The 24,000-nt window shown below is 40.8% G+C and overlaps 1 protein-coding gene across 8 annotated transcripts in view; it reads right to left on the bottom strand.

Moving 5' to 3' along the window:
* The window catches only part of PLEKHA7 (pleckstrin homology domain containing A7), a 326,584-nt gene that overhangs the window by 131,794 nt on the left and 170,790 nt on the right, over positions 1–24,000 (bottom strand). The window contains exon 1 of one of the 8 annotated variants that reach the window (XM_075567725.1): positions 15,972–16,445. The exons of 6 other annotated variants lie outside the window; for them this stretch is intronic. In XM_075567725.1, the coding sequence (XP_075423840.1) occupies positions 15,972–16,039 (68 nt within the window). In that variant the 5' untranslated portion in view covers positions 16,040–16,445. Of the gene's footprint in view, positions 1–14,911; positions 14,935–15,971; positions 16,446–24,000 lie in introns of those variants that run through there. One more of the 8 variants, XM_075567728.1, reaches the window with a different exon arrangement.

Here is a 24,000-nt window from a genome sequence, read left to right as displayed (position 1 = left end):
CAAACACTGCATTAAGGTAAAGGAACACACAACTGCACTACAGTCCTTTATGTTTGCTATCTTGTTGCTAAGAAAGGGTGGCGTCCCCAGTGGCACTATGCCACACCGTGCTAGTTTATTTAATAATGTATCATTATCACTGGGGAATTGTTGAATCTAAGGCCTGGGACATAGTAGGTTCAGCCTCGCTGAGCCGCGCTGAGCAGATGCACTAACCCCCTGCATCTGTCATCAGCGCGGCTATAGTATCCCCTTCCGCATGCGTGCGGATGCGTTCGGAGGCTCAGAAACTTTGCCGAGACAGGCAAGTTTAAAATTTGCCGCTCGGGGAAGCGGAGGAGCGGTCACGTGACCGCTCACATCCAATGGGAGCGAGGGACTAGCCCCGCCTCCCGCCATGCCTCTGCTCCGCCCCACCCCCAGAGCGCGCTCACTGCCTCGCCTGCCATGACAGGAAAAAGCACCATTTTGAGCAGGCGAGGCAGAGCAGGAGCGCTGCTCAGCGCGGCTGAACCTGCTATGTCCCAGGCCTAAATGTTAATCTAGATCTTACCAAGTACCATAACTGCTGAAAATAAGATAGTTTTAACAGATAACCTGAAAGGCTTGAAATCTACCTTTCTGCGTGACTTGTGTCTCTTCAAGAAATTGTGCCAATAAGAGGATTTTTGAACCTTTTCCTTTGGGAACACTAGTCAGACCTGACTTATTGAAATGTATTACTTACATTTCCCGGTTAATAGGGAGTGCTCTGTGATCTATCCATGGAAAATGCTGCATTAGGGCTGTTATATAGTGGTTGCGCGCTCGGCACTTATAAATGGCTGTGGTTAGTCAGCCTTTCTATAATAGGGCCGCGCGTGTACGCACGGCAGGGAGCGTGGTGTCGGCCGACGAGGGAGAAGATGGGGAAAATAATTATTTTGCGCTGCTACCGCAGCTGTAATGTATGTATGTATGTATGTAAAAGCTGCACAATTTTTTTTTATATACGTCTTTTTTTTTCTTAAATATTATTTAATACATTTTTATCTCTCACAATCTATACACACACACAACCTTCCATCCCAGTCGCTCACAGCATACACACAAAAAGCGTGCATCAAGTGCACGCGCGACACACTATATAACGACCCTTAGGCGGATAGTGACGTCAAACCTGTTTTATCTGATAGAAACCCTGGTCTCTTCCTTTTTAAAACAATCTTGAATTACATGCACCTTCCAACCTGCATAATATACGTTGGTAAAGAAATGAAGAGAATCTTTTTCTCGTTTTATAGTTTGTGGTTTAGTAACAAGAATGTGAATAAAGTTGTAATTTATGGCATTGGAGAATTATCATCATCATTACATGGTCTTAAAATCTAAGAGCATAACAAATGAATTTGGCAGAACCTCACTTCGAGTCATATAAATAACAGAACATCGCATGCCATTATTAGCTACGGTTTTTTCTTGCCGCTTTGTTTAAAAGTGGGAGACAGAAAGAGGAAAAGTACAGCTCAACCCCTTTATAACGCTGTGCTTGGGGTCCAAAGAATCACATCGCACTATAAGTGGATCGCGTTAGAAATAATGTACAATTGTATGCGTTGTACAATAAAGTATTTAAGATACCAATAATCGTGTTGTAAAGTATTCATAAATACGAAAATTGGGAGCCATGCTTGCACCGCGTTATAAGCGGATTCGCGTTGTAACGGATCGCGTTATAACGGGGTTGAGCTGTATTAAGAACATTATGGCAGCAGGGAAAAGAGAAAATAAAGGATTTGTGACAATCACACATATCATGCCTAATGTGAGTGTTGTGACATTCCTCTTTAAAACATTTGTTGGCTGCCTTGTGCGGTGTATAATTACTTCGTAATTAAAGTACTGTTACTGTTATCACCAACTATAAACAAGAATATAAACATTCCGGCGCTATATACGTGCACATACACTCGTATATCATTTTTATTCGCTGCAGGAGTTTGGCATAATAGTTCATTATTCATTTGCAGTCAGCAGCCACAGGCATTGCCAGAGGCCAACAGGGGCTTGTATTGGGACCATGCTTCTCCCGTCAGCCTCAGGCAGCATATAACTGAGGAAGGATCCCCATGTACAGTATGCTTCACTGAGTGTATGCCGATATTTATATGCATATATGGGTGTAGATTGAAAATCTGTATTTTTAACCATTTTTGTGAATGTAGTCATTATTTGCATCACTTTCTTTAAAAGCAGTCAAGACTTTAGAGGGGAAAAAAAAGAATAAAATAACAATGCAAAAAATGCATTTGTTGTTTAAATGTCTGAGGGACAATGTCTGGTCCGACACAATCCCAGCAAGTTCAAACCTCAACCCCACTATACATATTTGTGTCGAAAGGAGTGCTACTGGGTTAGTGACCTCATGTACACAACATGTTTGGGTTTGGGCTTGTTGGGATTGAGTGTGTTTATAAATGTTAGTTGGTAACAATTGCTGGGAGGTTTTGTGACCCACCCTCCTTGGTTTTAAGCACACACATCGCACTTTTGATAGTAGGTCTTGTCATACTTACATAATTTGTCCGATTGGATGTAGCATTGATTTTTTTTGGTATACAATTTGTGGTTACCTTTCACCGTTCATGACAAATGAGTTCTAAATATTATACTATATGTTTTGAACCTGTTGCTTCCTGTTGATCCAACATCATACAAAGCAGAGAAGGTTTGTACAAAGGCTGATCTAACTTCATGCATCATAACACAGAACAGGAACATTGTCTATGTGCAGAAAACTTTAATATTCACAAATTTCAGGATAATGCAGGTTATAGGCTGCCAATTATATACGAGTTGTCAACAATCCGTTTAGCATTGTCCATAAGAGAATGTACTGCAATATCCCATGAGGAGTGTATGAATAATAGCCCAGTCTCTTGTACGTTTTCTTGGCTGTCCCTTTCTGCAATTTTATTTGTTTGAGAAAGGTATACAACCCCCCCCCCCCCAAAAAAAAACACTTTGAAAACACCTGACCCATTTGCTAAGAACTTGAACTGGAGGGCACTGAGAATGTTGGTAATACAGCTTGGAGAATAGATCAAAGAGCCCTGCACACAGAGATATTGAAGTATTTTTACTTCACGCTATTGGTTACGGTCAATTTGTTCTTGACAAACTGGTTTTGTTGAAGTTATTTATGCGCTACTACTATAAAACATTGTTGATATTCCCATATAGTACAGTATGCTTTTTTTTAATTTTACTTTCTGCAGTAATTTGTAAGTTTGGTTCTCATGAGATAATAATCCACTTATCATTCTTGTGGTTTTAGGTAGTGAGAACAGGGCTGCCCTCTCAAAAAAGGAAATACTGTTCGTGTTTTGCGCCTCGATAATTAAATGTAAACGTTATGATTTTTAAGCAAAAAAAAAAAACCCCCAGAAAAGTTCTTAATTATCTCAAAAACTTTTGTTTTTAAAGACTGCCCCACTCGGGATAAAAGCCCACCCGTCTCCCTAGTCAACATTCCAGTCACATCCATGACTTTTTGATACGGCAGTGATGCATTCATTGCCGCAATCAATGCCGCCAGCTTCAAAATCTTTAGGGGATTAATTTGATGGGCCAGTGATATCAATAAAACAAACCAGGACGGAATGCTAATTTCTGAAGGTGAAAGTCTGCAAATAACGAGTGATGTGCGGCATTTTTGTTCATCTCTAGTAAATTGAGACTTAGTTATGTCAACAACAATGACTTCTCACAATTTAAATGTAAATATGACTGCCTATTTTTTTCCAGCATTTCTAAAATGAATGAAACACACTTTATCACTTGCTCAGCCATAAGGTCACCTTGGAAATTAGAATGATCCAAACATATGGGAGAGGAAGGGGTTGCAGTTGGGGGCCTGGTCTGGTCACGATGGGTAAGATCCTGAGGGCCTCTTCCAAGTAAAGTGTCAAAACACATGTTTAGCCTACTGTGGCTATTCAACCAAGTGCAGATTTAGCAGTACCGCAAACTTCCATGGATGTGAACGCGAGTTTCTGTGCGGTAATGCTTAATCATCAATGTCACATTTTATTTAAAAAGCCCCTGCGTCTTCCACCGCTCCCCCTTCTTCTACTTATTCAAAAAGTAGCAGGTCGGTGACATTACAACTTTAGTGCAGGTGCAATTTTTATATTTCTGCATTAAAAAAAAAATTCCTTCCTGAAAATATACTACATTGTGAAATTATGCTATGAAGCCACAATGCTTTAATTCCTCTTTTTCCATTGATATGAATGGGTGAAGAACTTTAAAATTAAGTTGGTCATCCATTAAAATCAACTACCAGATTCTTACAACTTACTTTCTGATCTTATAATACCAATTATCAAAATAAGCTATTCCTTTCATAATTTCCCAAGATACATTCTCATTAGCACAAAACTTTTAAATCCATTACTAAAACTCTGAAATAAAAATACTGTACTGTATTGTATGTCTTTATTTAAATAGCGCCAAAAGTGTACTCAGCGCTTCACAAAGAATACAGTACAGGAAATTATAATAATGCAATAAGTGCAGCGAAATCAGACGATAGGAAAGGAAATCCCTGCTCCGAAGAGCTTACAATCTAAGAGGTTTGATGGGGAACTTACAGAGACAGCAGGTGAGGGAATAAGTGCTGTAGATGGCAGTGCTTGGTCACAATGGGTGGTAAGAGTGAGTGTGGGACAGTAACCATGTGTGTTATAAGTAGCATTAAAGACAAAATAAGTTCCTCTTTTACCCATCAAGCAATTAATGTGTTACACCCAAGTCCCTAACAAATTCACTTTAATTTTAAAACGTGTCTGTCATTGGTAAGAGAGCATAATGAATAAGGAATAGGGACAAATCCCAGAGCTATTAATCTAATCAATACAGCCATCTCCACAAAAACTCCATCTTTAGTTCTTGCTACAGATCAGGGGTGAGCAAACTTTTTATGCCGAGCCCCCCTTTTCATCCATGAAATTTCTCGGGCCCCCCCTTCCTGATGCCATCAAAATCACATGAAAAATTAAAAAAAACCTTTATTTAACGGTATACAATGTAAATACTAATATGTCTAAATACTTAAGTCAACAGCTCGCGTTCGCAAAATTAGGCTGCGTCCACGCTGCCTCTGAGAGCGGTGACATCACCAACTCTCTAAGCATGAGCACAGGGTGTCCTGCATAATTTTGCAAGCACAGGCGGTGGGGGATTGGATCGGGAGCGGGTGTGGTGTATATGTGTGTGTGTGCGTGTGCGTGTGCATTGACTGCTGCCAAGCATGCTTCCAAGTCCATTTTGTTTGTCTCCCCGAGCGCCAAGCTTGGGAGAGCGTACGTGCACAAAGGCAATCCTTTTGGGGGGGCATTCATCCACCTCTTTGCTACCTCCCTTCCCCCCCTTTATTTTACCTTCCTGCTCCCTTTTTTCCTTCTCCCATTTGCCTTTTTATTCTCCCTGCTCTTTGGCTTGCTGCCCCAGTGTCATCCACACTCCTATCTATAGTATTATTTATTATTTATTTTTTTCCATTTTCAATGTTGTGTTTTCACTTTTTTTTTATTTATTATTTCTGTACATTCATAGTATGATTGATATAGTGGCCGCCGACCCTCTCACTCGCAGAGGATCGCAGCGAAGCAGGTTGCCAGCGGAGGAGAGCAGGAACACAGCGCTATTGCAGGGAGACACCGTAAGGAGGGGCGTTTGACATCACAGCGCTGGGGCGTGCTCCTCCCCCGTACCGCACAAGCCCCCGTGCATGCACACACACCATCACGTGGCCGCCACCTGCACTATCCTGTTCGGCCGCCCGTGCACCGCTTCTTTGGCTACCTGCCTGCGCACAGCTTTTTTGCCCTCCCGCGCACAGTGTCTGCTGGCTCGCGCACACCAGGTTTTGCCCCCAGTGCCCCTCTTCCCCCGGGACGCTCCTAGCAGTTTGTGCACCGTTGCATTCAATCACAATCCACGCAGACGCACTGCACGCTGCACGCAGACGCACTGCTCGCACTGCAGACACTGCTCGCACTGCAGACACTGCTCGCACTGCAGACACTTTTATCTGGGGGGGGGGTAGTACTCCGCATGCTCTGGTCCCCCATGTGGGGGAAACAGACAGGAGGAGGAGGGGCTGTCTGTGTGCAGGGAAGGCCCCGCAGAGAGCAGAGACGCAGCAAGGCCCCGCACCCACAGCAGAGCAGAGAAGCAGCAAGGCCCCGCCCCCACAGCAGAGCAGAGAAGCAGCAAGGCCCCGCCCCCACAGCAAGGCCCCGCAACAAGCAGAGAACCAGCACGGAGCTTGTTCAACAGCCCGCGCACAGCATGTCGGCACGCCGCCTGCACCCCCTCTAAATAATCCTGCGCGCCCCCTTCCCCCCAATTTGCGCACCGCTGCTCTTGATGCCAACAAAAGTTTTGATTGGGTAAGCTGGTTCTTTATGTTTTCATGTTTTCAATTTTGAAACTTTTGGTAAACATTTAACTTTTGCTGTTTGTGCACTACATTCCTACCCTACAACTACGATACATAATGCTCATTGTATCACATACTCTGCGTCTACTATCAATGGCACTAGACAGGGATGCCCATTGTCCTCTTTATTTTCTTTAACAAGAGTTCTTTGCTGGCAGAATTAGACAAAACCCTGATACTTCGGGCTGCGGCATAGGAAACTCAAAATATATCAAAAGAACAATATAATTTATGCGCTTAACACATTTCACTTACTTTGATTTAAGATTGATTTGTTGAGTTAGTCACATTTGAGCTAAATCCCAAACTTGCCCTGCATTTACTTTCACACACAATGTAAGGAATTTATCTTAATTTTGCTTTCAAAATCAAATTAGAGACACTTCAATTCATTTGGGCATTTATCTCACAAAAAACTATAGCTTTTTACAAAAAGATTTAACATGTTGGGATAAATACTCTCTACCTTTTCCAAACTCTCCCACTAGATATTACAGTAAAAAATAAAAATAAAAAAATTAGTCAATTACCTGGAAGGGTTGTAGATCAAGGATCAGCAAAAGAAATATTAAATGGTATGCCTTCAGCAAGGGGCCTAGCGGTTCCGTGCTTATCTCAGTATTACAATGATGTCCAATGCAGTCATTTACAATAATGGTTTCTCCCTCTGGGGTTGAAAAGATAGGTCGATACTGAAATGTTGTGTGTATTGGCCAACCATTATTTGTCAGCTTAAAATAGATTTGTTTACCATACAGTAATTTCCTACTCCTTTACATAGGTGATACCACATCCCTTAGGAAAGGATGAACCAAAAAGCCCTTGTTTGAGACTCCTCGTTCCGGTAACACATGTTACATGCCAGCAGTTTCTCCTGATTGAAAGAGGTTGGCATATACCGTCAGACATCTGTACAGCATAGATACATTAGGATAAGATGATCACGTTCAATGCACTTTCTGAAAAGTATTCAGCAGGGACTTTTTCGGCGTCACATTGCGATCTCTTTGTATTTGCCCTTTGTGGGGGGAGAAGTGGTTCCTCACACATGTATCAAAATATATATTTTAGTGTCTCTGCTGTTGGGGGTCAGTCAACACAGCTTGATTTCAATGTTATGCCAACAATTGTCTAGTAGTAATACGGATACATAATCTAACATTTCAGGGGATGGGAACCGGAACGAAGTCTCATTATTTCAATTGAGGATGTGGTTATATAGGTGGCACCTAACTCCTAGCCATTTACATGTTCTGGTTTTCCAAAATATACCACCCTGTTGGAGCTGGTGTGGTTAGAGACAGACACATATACATATTTGTTGACATCCCACAATTTGTAAATTCTGGAAAACGATATATTCCTTATTAAAATCATATGACAGCTTTTCTCCTACCTGGAACCCTTGGATTTCTCCTTTACAGACTTATCCCAGGTCTAGATAAGAGCACTGACCAACTGCTCACCCATATATCTATTGCATCTCAATGTATACTGACTAGAGACTCCTCCTTCTAGCTCAAGAGTCAGAGTTAGGAAGTTGCACTCATGGAAAAATAAATTCCATTAGAAACACCAAGCCTAAGTTTAGTGTGATTTGGCATTCATGGTTTATAGATATTAGTACCCAATTGGGAAACCCCTGTATCTTTCCATAAGTGTACAGGGCTGGTTTTTACACAAATGGTCTTAACATATTTTGCCAATTTGTGTATTTATCAAAATCATCTTGATTTGTTGTGATACCTTTCAAGGGATTAAAATGAGAGCTCTTCATGGATAAAATTAGTGTTTTTGAAATCTCACAGCAGTCTTCAAGTGGAATGTAAAAAAAATAAAGGGGGGGGGGGATTTTTGCACATCTCTAAGTCAAGAGGCACTGCATGAACCTTCTGAAGGCAAAATGCAAGTTTTATCAGAGTATTCTAAATGATGCATCTTAAACTTACTAATTATTCTGTCCTCAGCTAAAACAATCCACACAGCACTTTCGCGGTAGTCAAAACAAACTTTTCAGATATAGGACCATACTTCACTCGCATAAGATACGCGATGACCAGTTCACTTGGCCCATGGCGTTAATACTGTGTTTGCATCTGCAATGCTGCTTTCAGGGGCACAAAGTTAGGATTTGTCAAAAATCAATAAAGGTAAAAATGTTTCAATCCAATGCATCCACAAACTGTAGGTTACATCATCAAAGCAAAGCGCAAAGTAAGAAGTCCTAATTGAAACAGTTTTCAATTATTTTCATGCCTGAATTCAAACACAGGGTTCGCACTTACTGTACATCTAGAATCAATTAATTAGATAATAATGAAACCATTTTAGCTTATTAGCATTGATTAAACTATACAAAGATGCATAACTTTATACGTGTATGGTGCGCCCATGCCTTGGGCATGGCTTCTGTGCCCAGGTGTGTCTTCCAGGAGTTCATCAGCCAAAAGGCCCGCCTGAGTCCTGCTGTGTCTGTGCTCCACTGCCACTCGTGCAGTCGGTGCTCCAAAAAAGGACCCTCTTCAGCCGAATGGAGCTCTGATGGATCCTTGTCAGGGGAAGTCATCGACATGTGATGATTTTTAACAAATCATAAAATTGCCATCTAGTTCAATGGAATCCCATAAGGTGCCCCTTTCAGATGCAGATTTATCAAGCTCTGATGCGAGGTATCACAGCCTGATCCGGCGTTTGCTGCCATTAAAGCGTATGGAACTTGGTTCAGGGTGCAATACACAGCAGCGGAGCTTGATGAATCCCAGAATTAATTTTCTGGCAAGTGACAAAACTTTGAAGGAAACTAAAACACACAGCTAAGCAGAGGCCAAATTCACGCAAAAGCCCTCCAGCCTTAAGAAAAAGAAAAACGGGTTAAACCGGTACCGTCACCTTATTTTCTAGAACAAAGCGAAGAGGCTCCAAGTGAAAAAATCTTTGCAATGACAACTTTCACAACCTAGGCAGTGTGTTTGTGAAGCTAAGAGACCCGTGGCAGAAATAACTTGTATGAGATGGTTCATCTGCATTAAAAATGCAATTACACAAAGCAATACATATTGGAATTGCAATGAGTCCCCCGCAAACATAGGGGCCATTGTAATCATAGGTAATGAATAGTGTCAAGTCAGGGGTTTTCAAATCCAGTCCTCCAGACCCCTCCCCCCAACAGGTCAGGTTTGAATGATATCCCTGTTGGGGGGGGGGAGGGGAAGAGAGGGATCTTGAGGACTGGAGTTGAGTACCCCTGGATGAAGTGAAAATCTTGGGCCATGTACCAATTCATTTTACATTTTTAAGAGTCCTTTGATACACATACATACATACATACATACATACATACACACACACATATATATATATATATATATATATATATATATATATAAATAGACAAACAAAAGAAAAAAAGCAGCGCCTCTGGAAGTTTGTGATTGATTTATCTAGAAATTATGTGCTAGTGATTATTCAAATATTAATAAATAGTGAATAAATTATATGTGAGTATAAAATGAATTAATCTAATACTGTGGTGGCACATAAATAAACTAGATGCCTGTGCATAATGACTGGGGATAACTATGAACAAACAATAATATAACAGTATATCAAATACATGTAAATACACATAAAAAACGTATATGAGCCAAAGAAGAGGGTAAAAACCAGTCCTCAAAATGAAAGTCCAATGTAGAAATGGAAGCTGGTGCAAGGGGTCTCCGGCTGCTCTCAGAATGGACAAACCACGTCCATAGGGAATCTACAAGATAGAGGCCTGCAAACAAGGAGCCACTTTCTACGACCCTTGGACATTTTATACATCCACTGGCCCTGGACATCTGCTGGGACTGTGGCACATCCTGTTCGAGATCGGGGTTCCCCCAGGACGGAGCGCAGCAACCGGATGGTGGTGATTATTATCACACAATGCTATTTTATCTGTACTTTTGTGAGTGCATTTTTTACCCCCCCCTCCCCCTCATTAAATCTACAGTTTCACACTATGGGGCGTGCGCTCTCTCCTCTTTTTTCCATATATATATATATATATATATATATATATATATATATATATATATATATATATATATATATATATACATATACACACACACATACATATATATTAGCAAGACCTGTTGGAAGCATTCCCTGGCCCTGCACAATTTATTACTACAACAAGAGCTTTGTAAAACACCAACGCCAACAAATCCCTTGGTGGGTATAAAATCCAAAGCACCACTCAAACATAACATTGTACATTTATTGGCTAAAAGAGTAAGACGACACTGGCTGGCATTAAGTTTGAAGCAGGGGAACCTGGTTCAATTCCTAGTGTCGGCTCCTTGTGACCTTGGGCAAGTCACTTTATCTCCCTGTGCCTCAGGCACCAAAAACATAGATTTTCCAGGGGGGGGGGGGGGGGCGCAGCGGTACAGAGGTACTGCGCTTTCCCCCCAAGGCATTTAAATTAAATGCCAGGGGACCGTGCAAGGCCTCTGTAACTTCTCCTACCTTGATTCAAACGGCTTGGTGATGTCTTCAGTTATACGTCGCCATGGTAACCCGGCATCACGTGATGTCGCGTTGCCATTGGCACCGTGACTTCACATGACCCCGTGGCCTCATTTGACACTGGAGCCTAGCAGGTGGGGAAGGGTGAGCATGGGAGGAGAGCAGGCAGTGGGGCGCAGGGGGAGAACTTTGCACACTCCTGAGTTACGCCACTGTTTGTTGTGCTAACCACCCCGGCTACAGATCATCTATTCAAGAGTGTGTTTCTGAATCTCGTAGTACAGAGAAAACATTCAGCAGCACTAAAGTGAAGACAAAAAAAAGGAATAATATGGTACGGTTACAGTGGCTACACTTTTTTGTAACATTGAATAATTCTATTTCAGAGGTTATCTTCGAATCTGTAATTTTGTAGCATTACCGAGTGCATCACTGCTAGGTATTGACTTTAGAGGGGTAAAGGTCTCCCAACAGCTGTAGAGAATACCTTTACTTTCAGGTAATATTTCTATTTGAAATCTCATTAAAAAAAGATGGGTAGTGAAATCCAGTTAATTTATTTTTAATGCACCATGCCATAGAGGACTCGTGGGCTTATATGAACCGAAACTGTAATATGCTCAGAGAAATCTATATTCACTTTGACTTACTGTTCATTTTTTAATGTGGGACTCCGGTGAGATGTTACCTAGTAGAAATGATAATCAAGTGGCTTGTATGTGACTGCTGAGTTTTGTACTGTATGTTCAGTATACGGTTTTAAAGTCCTTTGGTTGCCGTGGTGATACATATGTATGTATGTATGTATGATTTTTATTTTTTTTCTCAATAAAAGATTGAGACCCAATTTTGTCAATGACTGAACAGATGGGGCATATTTACTAACTGGTGCTCTACTGTAAGACATCTTTATGCCACTGAAGATACCTAATTCTGGTGCATATTGGTGTCTTATCGGCACTATGAGCAGGTGGATGGGTGTCCTTCAAAATAGCATTGGCAGTTCTTTACACACCTCATTGTAAAGGTGTCCAGTATTTTTCTTTTTGGAGAAATATTCACAAGAAATTATTATTATAATTTTTCAGCTTCCTTGTGATTTTCTAAACTGCTTTAAATCTGTAATTACTGCATTTTTAAATAATGCAATAAGCACCATTTGTTATTATGGTTTTCTCATTTTACTTTGCAAGTTAAGGCCTACAATTCTAGTAAATCTTTCTTAAAGTAGAAAGTAAAGAAAAATAACTTGCTGCAATAGACGCCGCTATAATTCCATTGGATCAATACCATAGTCTGTTACCCTGGGGTGAAAGAAGGAAGTATTTGTATCACCACGGGTTATGGTGGTGCTAACAAGGAGATAACCACAAAAAGGATAAAAGGGCCTATTCTAGTCATTCCCTGGTCCTGCAAAATATAATACTACAAAAGTAATACTACAAAAAGTTAATTAGCTTCGAAACTCCAAGATATCCCTTGTTGGGTATAATAATCCATAAGCATAAAACTCAACATTTATTGTTAAGAATTTAGACTGAACACATACTTGAGACTAAATTATCGGGGACAATGACGTCTGTCACTACGATGTCATAGGTGCAGCTCAAAAAATGCAGGATAGTGCGTACTGCGGGTCTTCGGCTACCCAATGCTGGCTTCCCCAACATCACCTGTACATTACTGTGTGTGGAGGGGTGGTGATATTCCATGTTACTCTCTTCTACCTTCTATTTATTTTTGACCCTCACGTTGTGGGCTGTCTAGGATATTTTGCCACAGCATTCAGCTGCCACTGGTAATGTGTCCACTAGCGCCTTACCTTAACCCTAATAACCTTATCCCCTTACCCTACAAACCTTAGCTTCTTCCCGCCTAACCCTCGAAATCTTGATCCCTTACCCTAAAACCCCTTACCATAACTACTTACTTTAACCCCTAACCCTAATCTTAACGCTAATCATCTACCTCGGGGCCTGAAACGACCAGCGGCATAACGACGGCCAACTGTCCCTGGGCAGCGGAACAGCTGTCTCTAAAAACCTATTCTGTGTTCTGTGTCCATGTAGGGACACGTCCTCTGGATGTGGATATGAGAGGAAAGTATTTAGTATACATTTGCACCAGTCTTCCTTTCTAGATATCCTGTTTCTGAGCTGTCTATTTAAAGTCTGAGCCGCTCCTTCTCCCAATGCTCAAAATACTGTGGTGTGGCAAAATCCAGCAAGTTGGACTTGGGAAATAGAGTACCCAAGGATGGAGGCTGAGGGAATAGAGCTATTGGGTGAGTTTTAAATAAGAGCAGCCAGAAATATAATGGAAAGTCAATGCAAGTCACAATGCACAGGGCTGGCAGAAAACGTGCTGTTGGTGGATACAATCAGTGTGGAAGGGGCGATATTAACAATTATAAATGGGGAGAGAAGAGACATAAGGTAGTGCGAGTGAAGAGATTTCAGTAGCTGGGATGTCATTTAAGGGAATGCAATACAACTTATACTAAGAGAGTAATTCAATATACTGTACTCTGAAGTGGCTAATCACAGCACGACCGTCTGAGAACTCTCATTGGGAATGCAGAAGAACAGTTAAGGCCATGGTCTTGATATGGGGAAAGCAGAGTGAAGGGTGAAAGGACACACATTCTGATGAAACCTCAGAACTAATAACGAAAGCTGACGAGGAGAAATGCATGACTGTTACACTGGGGCTGACAGCCACGTACAGTCCCCGCAGAAAACAGCGGCCTAGAGATTTTCCTTTTTCTATTTTAATGTGAACATATGATACTATTGTATTGACTAATATGATCTCCATTCGATGCATTTTTTTTAAAAATGGGTCTACAGGAGCCAGACACAAAAGGAATAGTTCGGATTTTCTCTCTGTGCAGGATGTTTGGAACAGGCATGATGTTAAACTGCAGCCAGCTGTGCCAGGGCATTAGTGTCCCTCCACATAACTGAAAAGCAAGAAGCCGAGATAGAGGAATAAAATGGAACTTCGAGTTTATTCTTTTATGCATGCATTTAATCAAATAAAAAAAATGCAATGTTCCTGGTATATCAAAAAGAAAGAACGGTTTGCTATAACATATTAAAGAATATTAAAAGTATGTAGTACATGTTGTATTCATTCCCATGGGGAAAAAAGTGCACAATGTACATCTACAGTTTAATAGGATCACAATGGCAAATTTAATAAGGAGAATATTTCATTACTAAAACGGAAAAAAAAATCACAGCTACTAAAATGTCTCCTGCCCTTTTGTATCTGGTTTAATTATTAACTTACTTAGGTATGTTTTTATTTAAAAGAAATGATAAAGGATGAGTAATGACTTTGGAACTATTTCCCTGACAGTTATTCTTGCACAATAGACAGGCAGGCTCTCTCTCTCTTTGTCACAAACAAGGATATTGCATTCCTTTAACAAAAGGTGTGCCACACACCTGAAACTATTTCCCTCTAGTATTTGAAATAGCCCAATTTGGGTGTTTTACAATCACAAGAAAAGGGTAAAGAAGAAAACAACCAAAGAGAAATAAGTATAATATATATATATATTCTCAACTAATAACCCCAAAAGTATATAGCGTTACAGTGTAAGCAGCACAGTACATAGACGTTTTCGGGCCCGGGTCTCTGTCGCATAGACCCTTATTCTATTAAGTGCAAATTACGTTGGTTCGGCGCTATTCACACTTTACAGAATAAGGGCCATAGTTTACAATCTACATTTTAGACAATAAAATACAGTATTATTGTCAAAAACAAATAGTTATCAAACTCATGATTCAAAATCATAAACAGCGCTCCAAATTTCTACTACATTCTGCCACGCTACCAATTCAACTTCCACCACGACACAGCCAAACTGTGGCGTTTACCAAGTAAAAGCCATATACTCACTACACGTAAGTTAGCGTTTCTTTTATCCATATACACTTGCAGCTCTGTCTCTAATGACTTTTTGCAGAGTAGATACATTATTCCAGAGGATGACAGCATTTTGAAAGCTGCTCTGCATCTGGCCAAATAGATGGGAAGAACAGGTCTGTTTTATGGTCACACACTGGATTTCTCTCCCAGAAACACAATATGCTTGAAAACTACATTTATATCACAATGTATCTTTCCAGGCAAAAGATTTGAAACAAGCAGATCGTTAGCAATACATCATGGTGCATATGGCTACACTTCTTTCACATGTGCACTTTCCTGGCTCAGATTTCTTGGGTTAAGTAAAGATACAAGTTGGAGTTGTCCAGCTGTGTTGCCTTAATTCCCTTCATATCCTGCACTTGCAAGAGCTTCACATCCACACAATTGACTATACTGCCATTTCAAAATCACAGCATAGCTACATACAATACTGCAATCTATAAAAAATGTCCCTTCTCATAAACATAAATGTGAAGAAATTCCAATATTACATTTTTACTATTCTTCCTAAATACGATCGCTTGAATGCCAAACTGAGATGAAAATGCACTGCAGATTCCGCCTTCAACCCTCCCCCTGCTCATTATGCAGGTAAAATACAATTAAGACTGCACTAAACTGATTTAGAAAGTGATTTACAGTGCTTAATAGCACAATTATACACTAGCTATTATTTTGCATTTCCAAACCTATTTTGCAGCCAGAAGCTGCTTGTATGCCTGACCTGACCCCACAGTGACTCACTCACAGCTCTGGGACACAGAATCTGTTTAAAGGGTGCCATGAATAAAAGATACATCAAGGAAATGTGGGATTTATAGGATCTCAGAAGATTTACCTTCTTGCTGATTGCCACACGAGTACACACACACGAGCTGGACTGGGATCACATGGAATTAAACGGTATAATCATTTTTACAGCAGCAAGGAGCCACTTGTTTCAAACGCAGTAGAACAATACATAGCCCAGTGCGGTAGGATGAGGCTGGGAATACAAACAGGATGGCAGCATGGAACAAGTACACACCTGCAAGACACCTGGTACAATGGGTATTCCATGTGAGGAAGCGAGTTGGAGTAGCCAGGGTTCCACATGGTCTTCTTGGGTTTACATCCACTTTTTAGCCATGCTTTTGTATCCCACGTGCGTTAAATTGCTTCTCAGAGCTTTGAGTGCGTAGAAAAAGAAAGCCACACAGCCAGTGACCCTGCTCAGGAGCGGCTTACAACAAGCCCAAGAGTGTACTGAAATCCAGGCTGCACACAATGCTTCATCTTGCTATGTAGAGTACAACATACTAAAGCCAACACCCTCATGACATCACGATTGGCCACACTGCAAATAAAACCTGCAGTCGGTATTCTCAGGGACAGAGGTGAGCTGTGGCTTTTCTTTCCTGAACACAGCACACAATTGTCTGTCCCTGTATCTGCGAGTGAGTGTGTGTAACAGAAGAGCTCCCTGATGTTGGCAGCCAGCCAGCCAGCAGCAGCAGAACTTATTGCCAATGCTGCAAATCGTTCTTATCAGCTAATGAAGATCGAGACTGCAGGTGTAACCTGATTTCTGTTAGCTCTTTTTCAAGCATTGCCTCTAAAATGCATTCAGTGATCTATGACCTTGAGGGTCTGCTGTAAAAGTCCCCTAGGAATCGCATGCAAAGGACACCTCTGGCTCCTGCACCTGAATTACCAGTATTACCAACTGCATGTCACCACACAGAACCCTATCACAAGGAAGAACTGCATCATTATTGAGCCAAGCAAAATGCCACAAGACTTTTACATAGATTTATTAGACTGATTTTGTGTGTGTGTGTGTGTGTGTGTGTGTGTGTGTGTGTGTGTATACATTATATATATATATATATATATATATATATTAATATATATATATATATATATATATATATATATATATATATATTAATTAATTAATTATTATTATTATTTTTAATTCTGTCTTTGAATACAAAATGTATTTAGACATCTTAAACTCTTAATTGTTATCCCTTGGAAAAGAATATGCATTTGCATCACATTTAAATAAGAATATATAGATTGCAAAAGAGAGAGAGAGAGAGAGAGAGAGAGAGAGAGAGAGAGTGAGTGTGTGTGTGTGTGTGTGTGTGTGTGTATATATGTATATATATAATATATAATATATATATATATATATATATATATATATATATAAAAAATCATATGTTCTTTATTATTGTTTTTTGTTTTTTACATGTTTATGGTTTTGCCATTAGAGTAGTATGAAATTAATCTGCATTCACATAGTTTGTCAGTTTTCTCATAGGGGACACACATTCATTTCAAATTCTTCAGCAGAAGCCAAGAATAGTCTGTCTTGGTTCTCTTCCCTGAGCACAGGTTTGACAACTACTGCAGTAAGACAATTAGAAGGACAAAGAGAAGCCAATGACTGATTGGAAGAGTCATTCTCTAGTCTCAACTTGCAGCTTCCAGTTTAGAAGGTACAAAAATAAAAACACAATAAGAAAATTATTAAATACTTATGAATCAATGTCACAGGAAACTACCACAAGAAAATAACCATTTATCCATAGCAGACTGCAATTTGTCAGTTTGTGACTCCTCAAACACACACCCCTCTGCTGTGTTATTGCAACATACATTGTATCAAAACAATTACAATATTGTTCCAGGTGCAGGAACCTTGCTGACTTTTAATATTGTGACTGAGCTCTTGGATCTATAAAGAAGATTAAAAAAAAAAAAAAAAAAAGACAAAAAAACATCAATCAATGATTATTCCAAGCAACAAAAAAAAATACAGAAAAGGAACACTAAAGATGAAAAAAGCATACAAAAATTAAATTGCAACACATTACATGGTTATTCAATAAATGCTGATAGCCACTAGCAATTGTTCATGACCACCAAACGCTCAACAACAAAATCCAAGTTGACACACAAACAACAATAATACAACATACAACACAGAAACAATAATACAACTTAGTGTGTCTAGGCACACCAGCTTATTATATGCCCATGACATACTGTTATTAGTTTATCATGTGTTTGCAACATTTAATGAATACATTAATCATGAAATGCAAGTTATTACACTTATTTTACGTAGTTAATCTTTTAATATGAGAATGTTTTAACTTTTCCCCCCCTCCTCACAACGCCATGGAATCCTATACCAATGCTTAGCGACTTGTACATTAAATGCCAACAGCTACAGACCGCCACGCAATGCAATATATTGCTTCTTGGAAGAAAAAGTACTTTGATGTCAAGGGAACGCACCCAACCGCAGACATCTGTTTGTGCTTCCACCACCATCTCTCTAATTAACACAGTATTAAACATATCTCGCATTACAAATACAACAATCACACTGTTTCAGGTGATTTGTTTAAAGTAGAAAACACCCACACTTTTTGAATAATCTTCCTCAAAGTTGGCACGCTGCACAACTTATACTGTAGATCAGGGGTGCGCAAACTTTCCCCGTGCGCACCCCTGCCTGCTCTCCTCGGCTCCTCGCATCTCCCCCCCCCCTGCTTGACCCCAGGTTACCAGGACGACGCACCCCTGGAAGGGAATGTAAGTGTATAATAGAGGCCTCGCGCGGTCCCCCGACACTTCATTTAAATGCTTGGGGGAAGAGCGCAGGACCTCTAGAACTGCCGCGCCCCACTCCGAAAATCTAGCGCCCCCCAGTATGCGCACCGCTACTGTAGATGCATTGACTTGGCATGAGAAATAATGCAACATAATGCTCTATACAGAAAGTTTCAATCAGATACTGTACCACAGCAGGTTATTTGTTATTATTATTTTTTTTTTACTTTTTTTGCTTAAGGAACCCTATAATTATATTGTGAAATTCTAGGGAACTCCAACCCTCTCTAATAGCGAGTCTGAGATCAGATGCATTGTAAGGAACCCCAACCCTCTCTAATAGCGAGTCTGAGATCAGATGCATTGTAAGGAACCCCAACCCTCTCTAATAGCGAGTCTGAGATCAGATGCATTGTAAGGAACCCCAACCCTCTCTAACGGCGCGTCTTAGATCAGATGCGTAGTAAATTCTTCTGTATTTGGTGCAATTTTCAAATGACCTGAAAATTGCAGGGAACTCTATAGGGACGCCTGTGGAACCCAAGGCTTCCTAGGAACCCCTGTTGGAAAACACTGCTGTAACACGTTGCCCCAGTAAAACTCTGAACATTAAGACTTTCTGTAGGTTTCAATAGCAGTGTTGGACAAGAATATCGCAATACAATATATCCACACACAAAACACAATAATAAAACCCATTACCTGTGTACATATTGAACATAACTACTGTAGCATCACTACATCTCATTACAAAACGGGATGCCCATTGGTTACTGTGTGCTCTTTCGTTGCCTAACATTACGAACGGTTTTGATTCGTGGTTTAGAAACACGAAAAAACATCTGCTCAAGTGTAGGCACAGACCAAGAAGGTTAAACTATTTGATCAGACCGGTAAAATAATTCACAAGTGTGGCTTGTTGAACCCGCCCATTAACATAACTAAAGTAGATCACTGCCAAAAGAAGAAACCAACCTCTTGAACCCATGTTGGAGCAAAATAATTATTTATTCTATAAAGAAAGTGACAGCATACAGGACTTGTTAAAAGCTTTTTGGCAAGAGTAAAATGAGTATTATCAATGATAGTGGATACAATTAATAAATTAGTGGTTCTGGTAATCAATGCTACCTTAGGGAGCACTAATTGATTACCTATTAGAAGCTGCTGTATGCCAATCGAACACACTGCAATTCGCAGAAGCTCGCTTGAGACATAAGTGGTAGAATTATTATTTTCTTGCCATTTTCATCCTATTCAGATACACAGGTCTCATGGTCTCTATTTATTTACTACTTATCGTAGGCGTTCACTCACCTTCCCCTGAGGAGGCTGTCCATAGGTCTTGATAAGCTTGATAAGCAAGTGTGTTCTAAGGATGGGGCCATGGTACTGCAGACCGTGCAGAGGCGTCCGTACGCTGAGCGAACAGACTGCTTTAAGACAGTGTTCACGTCCATGCGACGTCCGGGCGGAAGCAGGAGGGGGTGCGCGTTGCGTGAGAAATCAGTCAAAATGATTTCTCAGCGCAACAGGTCATGTGAGAGGTTTGCCAATGAGGGTGAACCAGCTCCCTGAAGTTACTAGGAACACCGCGAGGAACGCGTTCTCAAAACGCATGCTCAAAATGGATAAAGGACAGTTATCTATAACACACCAGTTAGTTGAACTTAATGGGCTTGATAGAAGAACTCATTAATGGGTTAACACCTGCCAATATAGGGAGTATTGACCGAGTCAGCAACTATTGTATGAGATAGTGATGACTCAGTGAACCCCCTGGTTAGGTAATAACCCTAGAGTGCATTCTCTTCGCTGCAATCTTCATAAACACAAGGAGATTAGTACATTGTTTTGCCATCGTTGCTGGTGTGTACCGTCCTTTGATGCACGTGTCCAGTCCCAATGTAAACAGAGAAGATTCCTGTGTGGAGAGGAAAAAGACGGAGCACAGCGTGTACCAAAAAAGTCTGGGGCCAAGCGTGATTATAACAACATTAAAGATTTATTGGAGGTGAACAACACGGAGGAGTATGGATATAGCATATATGGATATGCTATATGGAGGTGAACAATATGGATATGCTATATTCATACTCCTACATATTGTTCACCTCCAATAAATCTTTAATGTTGTTATAATCACGCTTGGCCCCAGACTTTTTTGGTACACGCTGTGCTCCGTCTTTTTCCTCTCCACACAGGAATCTTCTCTGTATGAAATAAAGTTACAATTATTATTATTAACCAGAATCCAAACCACAGCCAGTAAAGCAGTGATACCTAAAATTTCAGTCTAAGGCCGAGTCCATAGAAGGACAGGCCGCGCTGAGCCGTGCGGACGCTCCGCGCTGAGCCCCTGCATCCTCAATGAGGATGCCTTGAGAGGGGGCTCACGCAAGCGTCCGCAGGCGCTGGATTTTTCAGCCAACAGCCAAGCTGTTTTTCAGCGCGCTGTCGGCTGAAAACATCCAATCAGTGCGGAGCAGCGTCAACGTCACGGCGCCGCCTCCCTCACTCTCCCCCCGCCTCCGATCACGCCCGCTGGCTCGCCTGTATGGGCATGAAATCGCACAGATTTCAGCAGGCGAGCCTCAGCGTCAGCGCGGCTCGGAACTCCTCACCCCTCTATGGCCCCAGCCTAAAGCTTTGTTAACTTTTATAAAGACAAAAGAAAGGATAAATGGAAGTCTCATAAAACAAACCTTTTGCCCAAGGATACCATAAAATGTTTAAAGATAAATCACACACACTAGGAGCATAATTATGCACCATTAATTTTAACAGCTCTGATGGATGTGTGATGAGCCTATTTTGAAAGTTGTTCCACTACGCTAGTTACAAACTGCCTTTACTTTTCGACTTTCATCCTGATCATACATTACATCGTGAAATTCTCCAGTCTCTTTGTTTTCTTTTTAGTTTTGTAGCATTAATGTAAAAAAATGTTTGCAGAACACATTAAAAAAATTACCCCCATTGAGTTTCTCTAAACCCACTTTAAATCTCACCTGGTTTACAGCTACTTAGGAATCACTGAAGCATTCTTTCCTTTGTGAGTTGTGATACTCTAAGTCAGGGGTGCGCAACTTTTCTTACATGCGCCCCCTTCTCCTCTGGCTCACGTCCCCCTCCCTGCATGGCTCCAGCATCCAATGACGGCGCGGGGTCATGTGACATCACGTTGCCATGGCAACGTACCGTCACCCCACAGCATCATTTCCGGCTTGCCGTGGAGACGCGTTGCTGGAAGGGAAGTAAAAGTTACAGAGGCCTCACGCGATCCCCGGCATTTATTTTAGATGCTTTCGGGGAAGCGCAGAGAGATTACTTTCACTTTATTACAACTACAATTTAGGTTTCTAAAAAGACTGCTCTTAGTTGCTTCATTAATTATTTTCTAAAACCTACCTCTTAAAAATAATGGTTTGAAACCAACCTTTTTCAGCACAGAATGAAGTGCTTCCAACCTAAGCAATGATCATTGATACTCCCTTTTTGAGCCACTTCTAATCAACATACCCCCCAGAGTTTATGCTGGGAGTTTGCAGTACTCTCAGTATTGCTTGAACTTATGTGTGTGTGTGTATGTGTGTGTATGTGTGTGTATGTGTGTGTATGTGTGAGTGTGTGTGTGTGTGTATATGTGTGTATATGTGTGAGTGTGTGTGTGTGTGTATATGTGTGTATATGTGTGTGTGTATATGTGTGTGTGTGTGTATATGTGTGTGTGTGTGTGTGTATATGTGTGTGTGTGTGTGTGTGTGTGTGTGTGTGTGTGTGTGTGTGTGTGTGTGTGTGTGTATGTGTGTGTGTGTGTGTGTGTGTGTGTGTGTGTGTGTGTGTGTGTGTGTGTGTGTGTGTGTGTGTGTGTGTGTATATATATATATACACACATACAGGAAAAAGAAAAGACTGCGCCTAGTATATCTGGATGTAATGACTAGTATGGTGTATAATTGGATGTTGATTATATATGAAACACCTCTAGTGTGTTAAAGAATAACCACAATATGATGTTAAATACTGACAAGTCTAAAGTTCACTAGATCAATATATACTGTAACGTATTACAATGCATATACCAAAATAAAAATGTATGAATAAAAATAATGTACAAAACACATTAAATGGTTAAAAATCAAGTGATTGAAAAAATGTCCATATGAAACAATCAGATGCCAAACCAATGATGTGATCTGGAAAAGTCTGACAATGATTTGTCAAGATACTGGCAGCCTTCTTCTTGGGCACAACAAACTCCCTTGACAGACTTAACAGAAAAAAAGAAGAAAAAGCGCCCGATCTTCGTGTATCAACGTAAATAAAATTTAATAAAACATGGACATCACGATTCAAAATTCACAAGATTCCAAATATAAAAAGCGTTGTATGAGTAATACTCGTGCTCCGACCCATCGTGTGTTATCCCGTCCCATCCCAGGGACGTGTTACTAGTGTCATTTTACAAGTGCTCAGAATTGGTGCAAGTTGTGAGAGTGAGGCCAGACCCTGTTCCTGTATATTGGGACTCTATACCACAAAGGGAACTTACATCCAAGAGACGGGAGTTGCCGGAGGAACCTCCAAGGTGTAACACCATCTAGAGAGGCGTGGCGTCAGTCCGGAGCATACCCAGTGGAGCAGAGGCGCCGTGACGGCAACACACGACGGGTCGGAGCATGAGTATTACTCATACAATGCTTTTTATATTTGGAATCTTGTGAGTTTTGAATCGTGATGTCCATGTTTTATTAAATTTTATTTACGTTAATACACGAAGATCGGGCGCTTTTTCTTCTTTTTTTCTAATATATATATATATATATATATATATATATATATATATATATATATATATACACAAAAACAAGCAGCTGGCACTCTAAATAGTAAACAACAGTGGTGGTGCTAGTCCCATAAAATAGAATAAACAAAAGATCTTACCCTCCTTTCGTCAGGCAAAGAAAGAGGCAGCACTCACTTCCAAGATATGAAAAGTGTATTAAGGCATGTGAAGACAGACAACCAATCCCGACGTTTCGGCTCCGGAACGGAACCTTTCTCAAGGGGGGTGCAACATACAAAAGACAGACAGGACATATATATACAAAAACCAAAACATAAAATCACCTGTGCAACGTTTACTAATTGTGGTTTGCCCACGAAAATAAAGATTACCTGATGTAAAAACGGAACCGCCATCTTGGAAGAGGCGGCGCAATGCGCATGTGCACATGAGTGATGGCCGATTGAGGGCGCCATCTTGGATGTGGCACTTTCATTGTGAATGCGCAATTCAAAAAAATGACATCCAGCTAACCTATGATGTAGGAGGGGTTGGGAGGGAATGAAAAACACCCCCCAGTAATTGTAATGATGAACTGGCACATGTGTAAACCCTCTGAACTCTCCGTGACGGCCGCAAATCTGAATCTAGAAATGCG

The sequence above is a fragment of the Ascaphus truei genome, chromosome 12 (assembly GCF_040206685.1).
Source record: "Ascaphus truei isolate aAscTru1 chromosome 12, aAscTru1.hap1, whole genome shotgun sequence".
Taxonomy (NCBI): Eukaryota; Metazoa; Chordata; class Amphibia; order Anura; family Ascaphidae; genus Ascaphus; species Ascaphus truei.
This window is presented reverse-complemented; position numbering and strand designations above follow the sequence as displayed.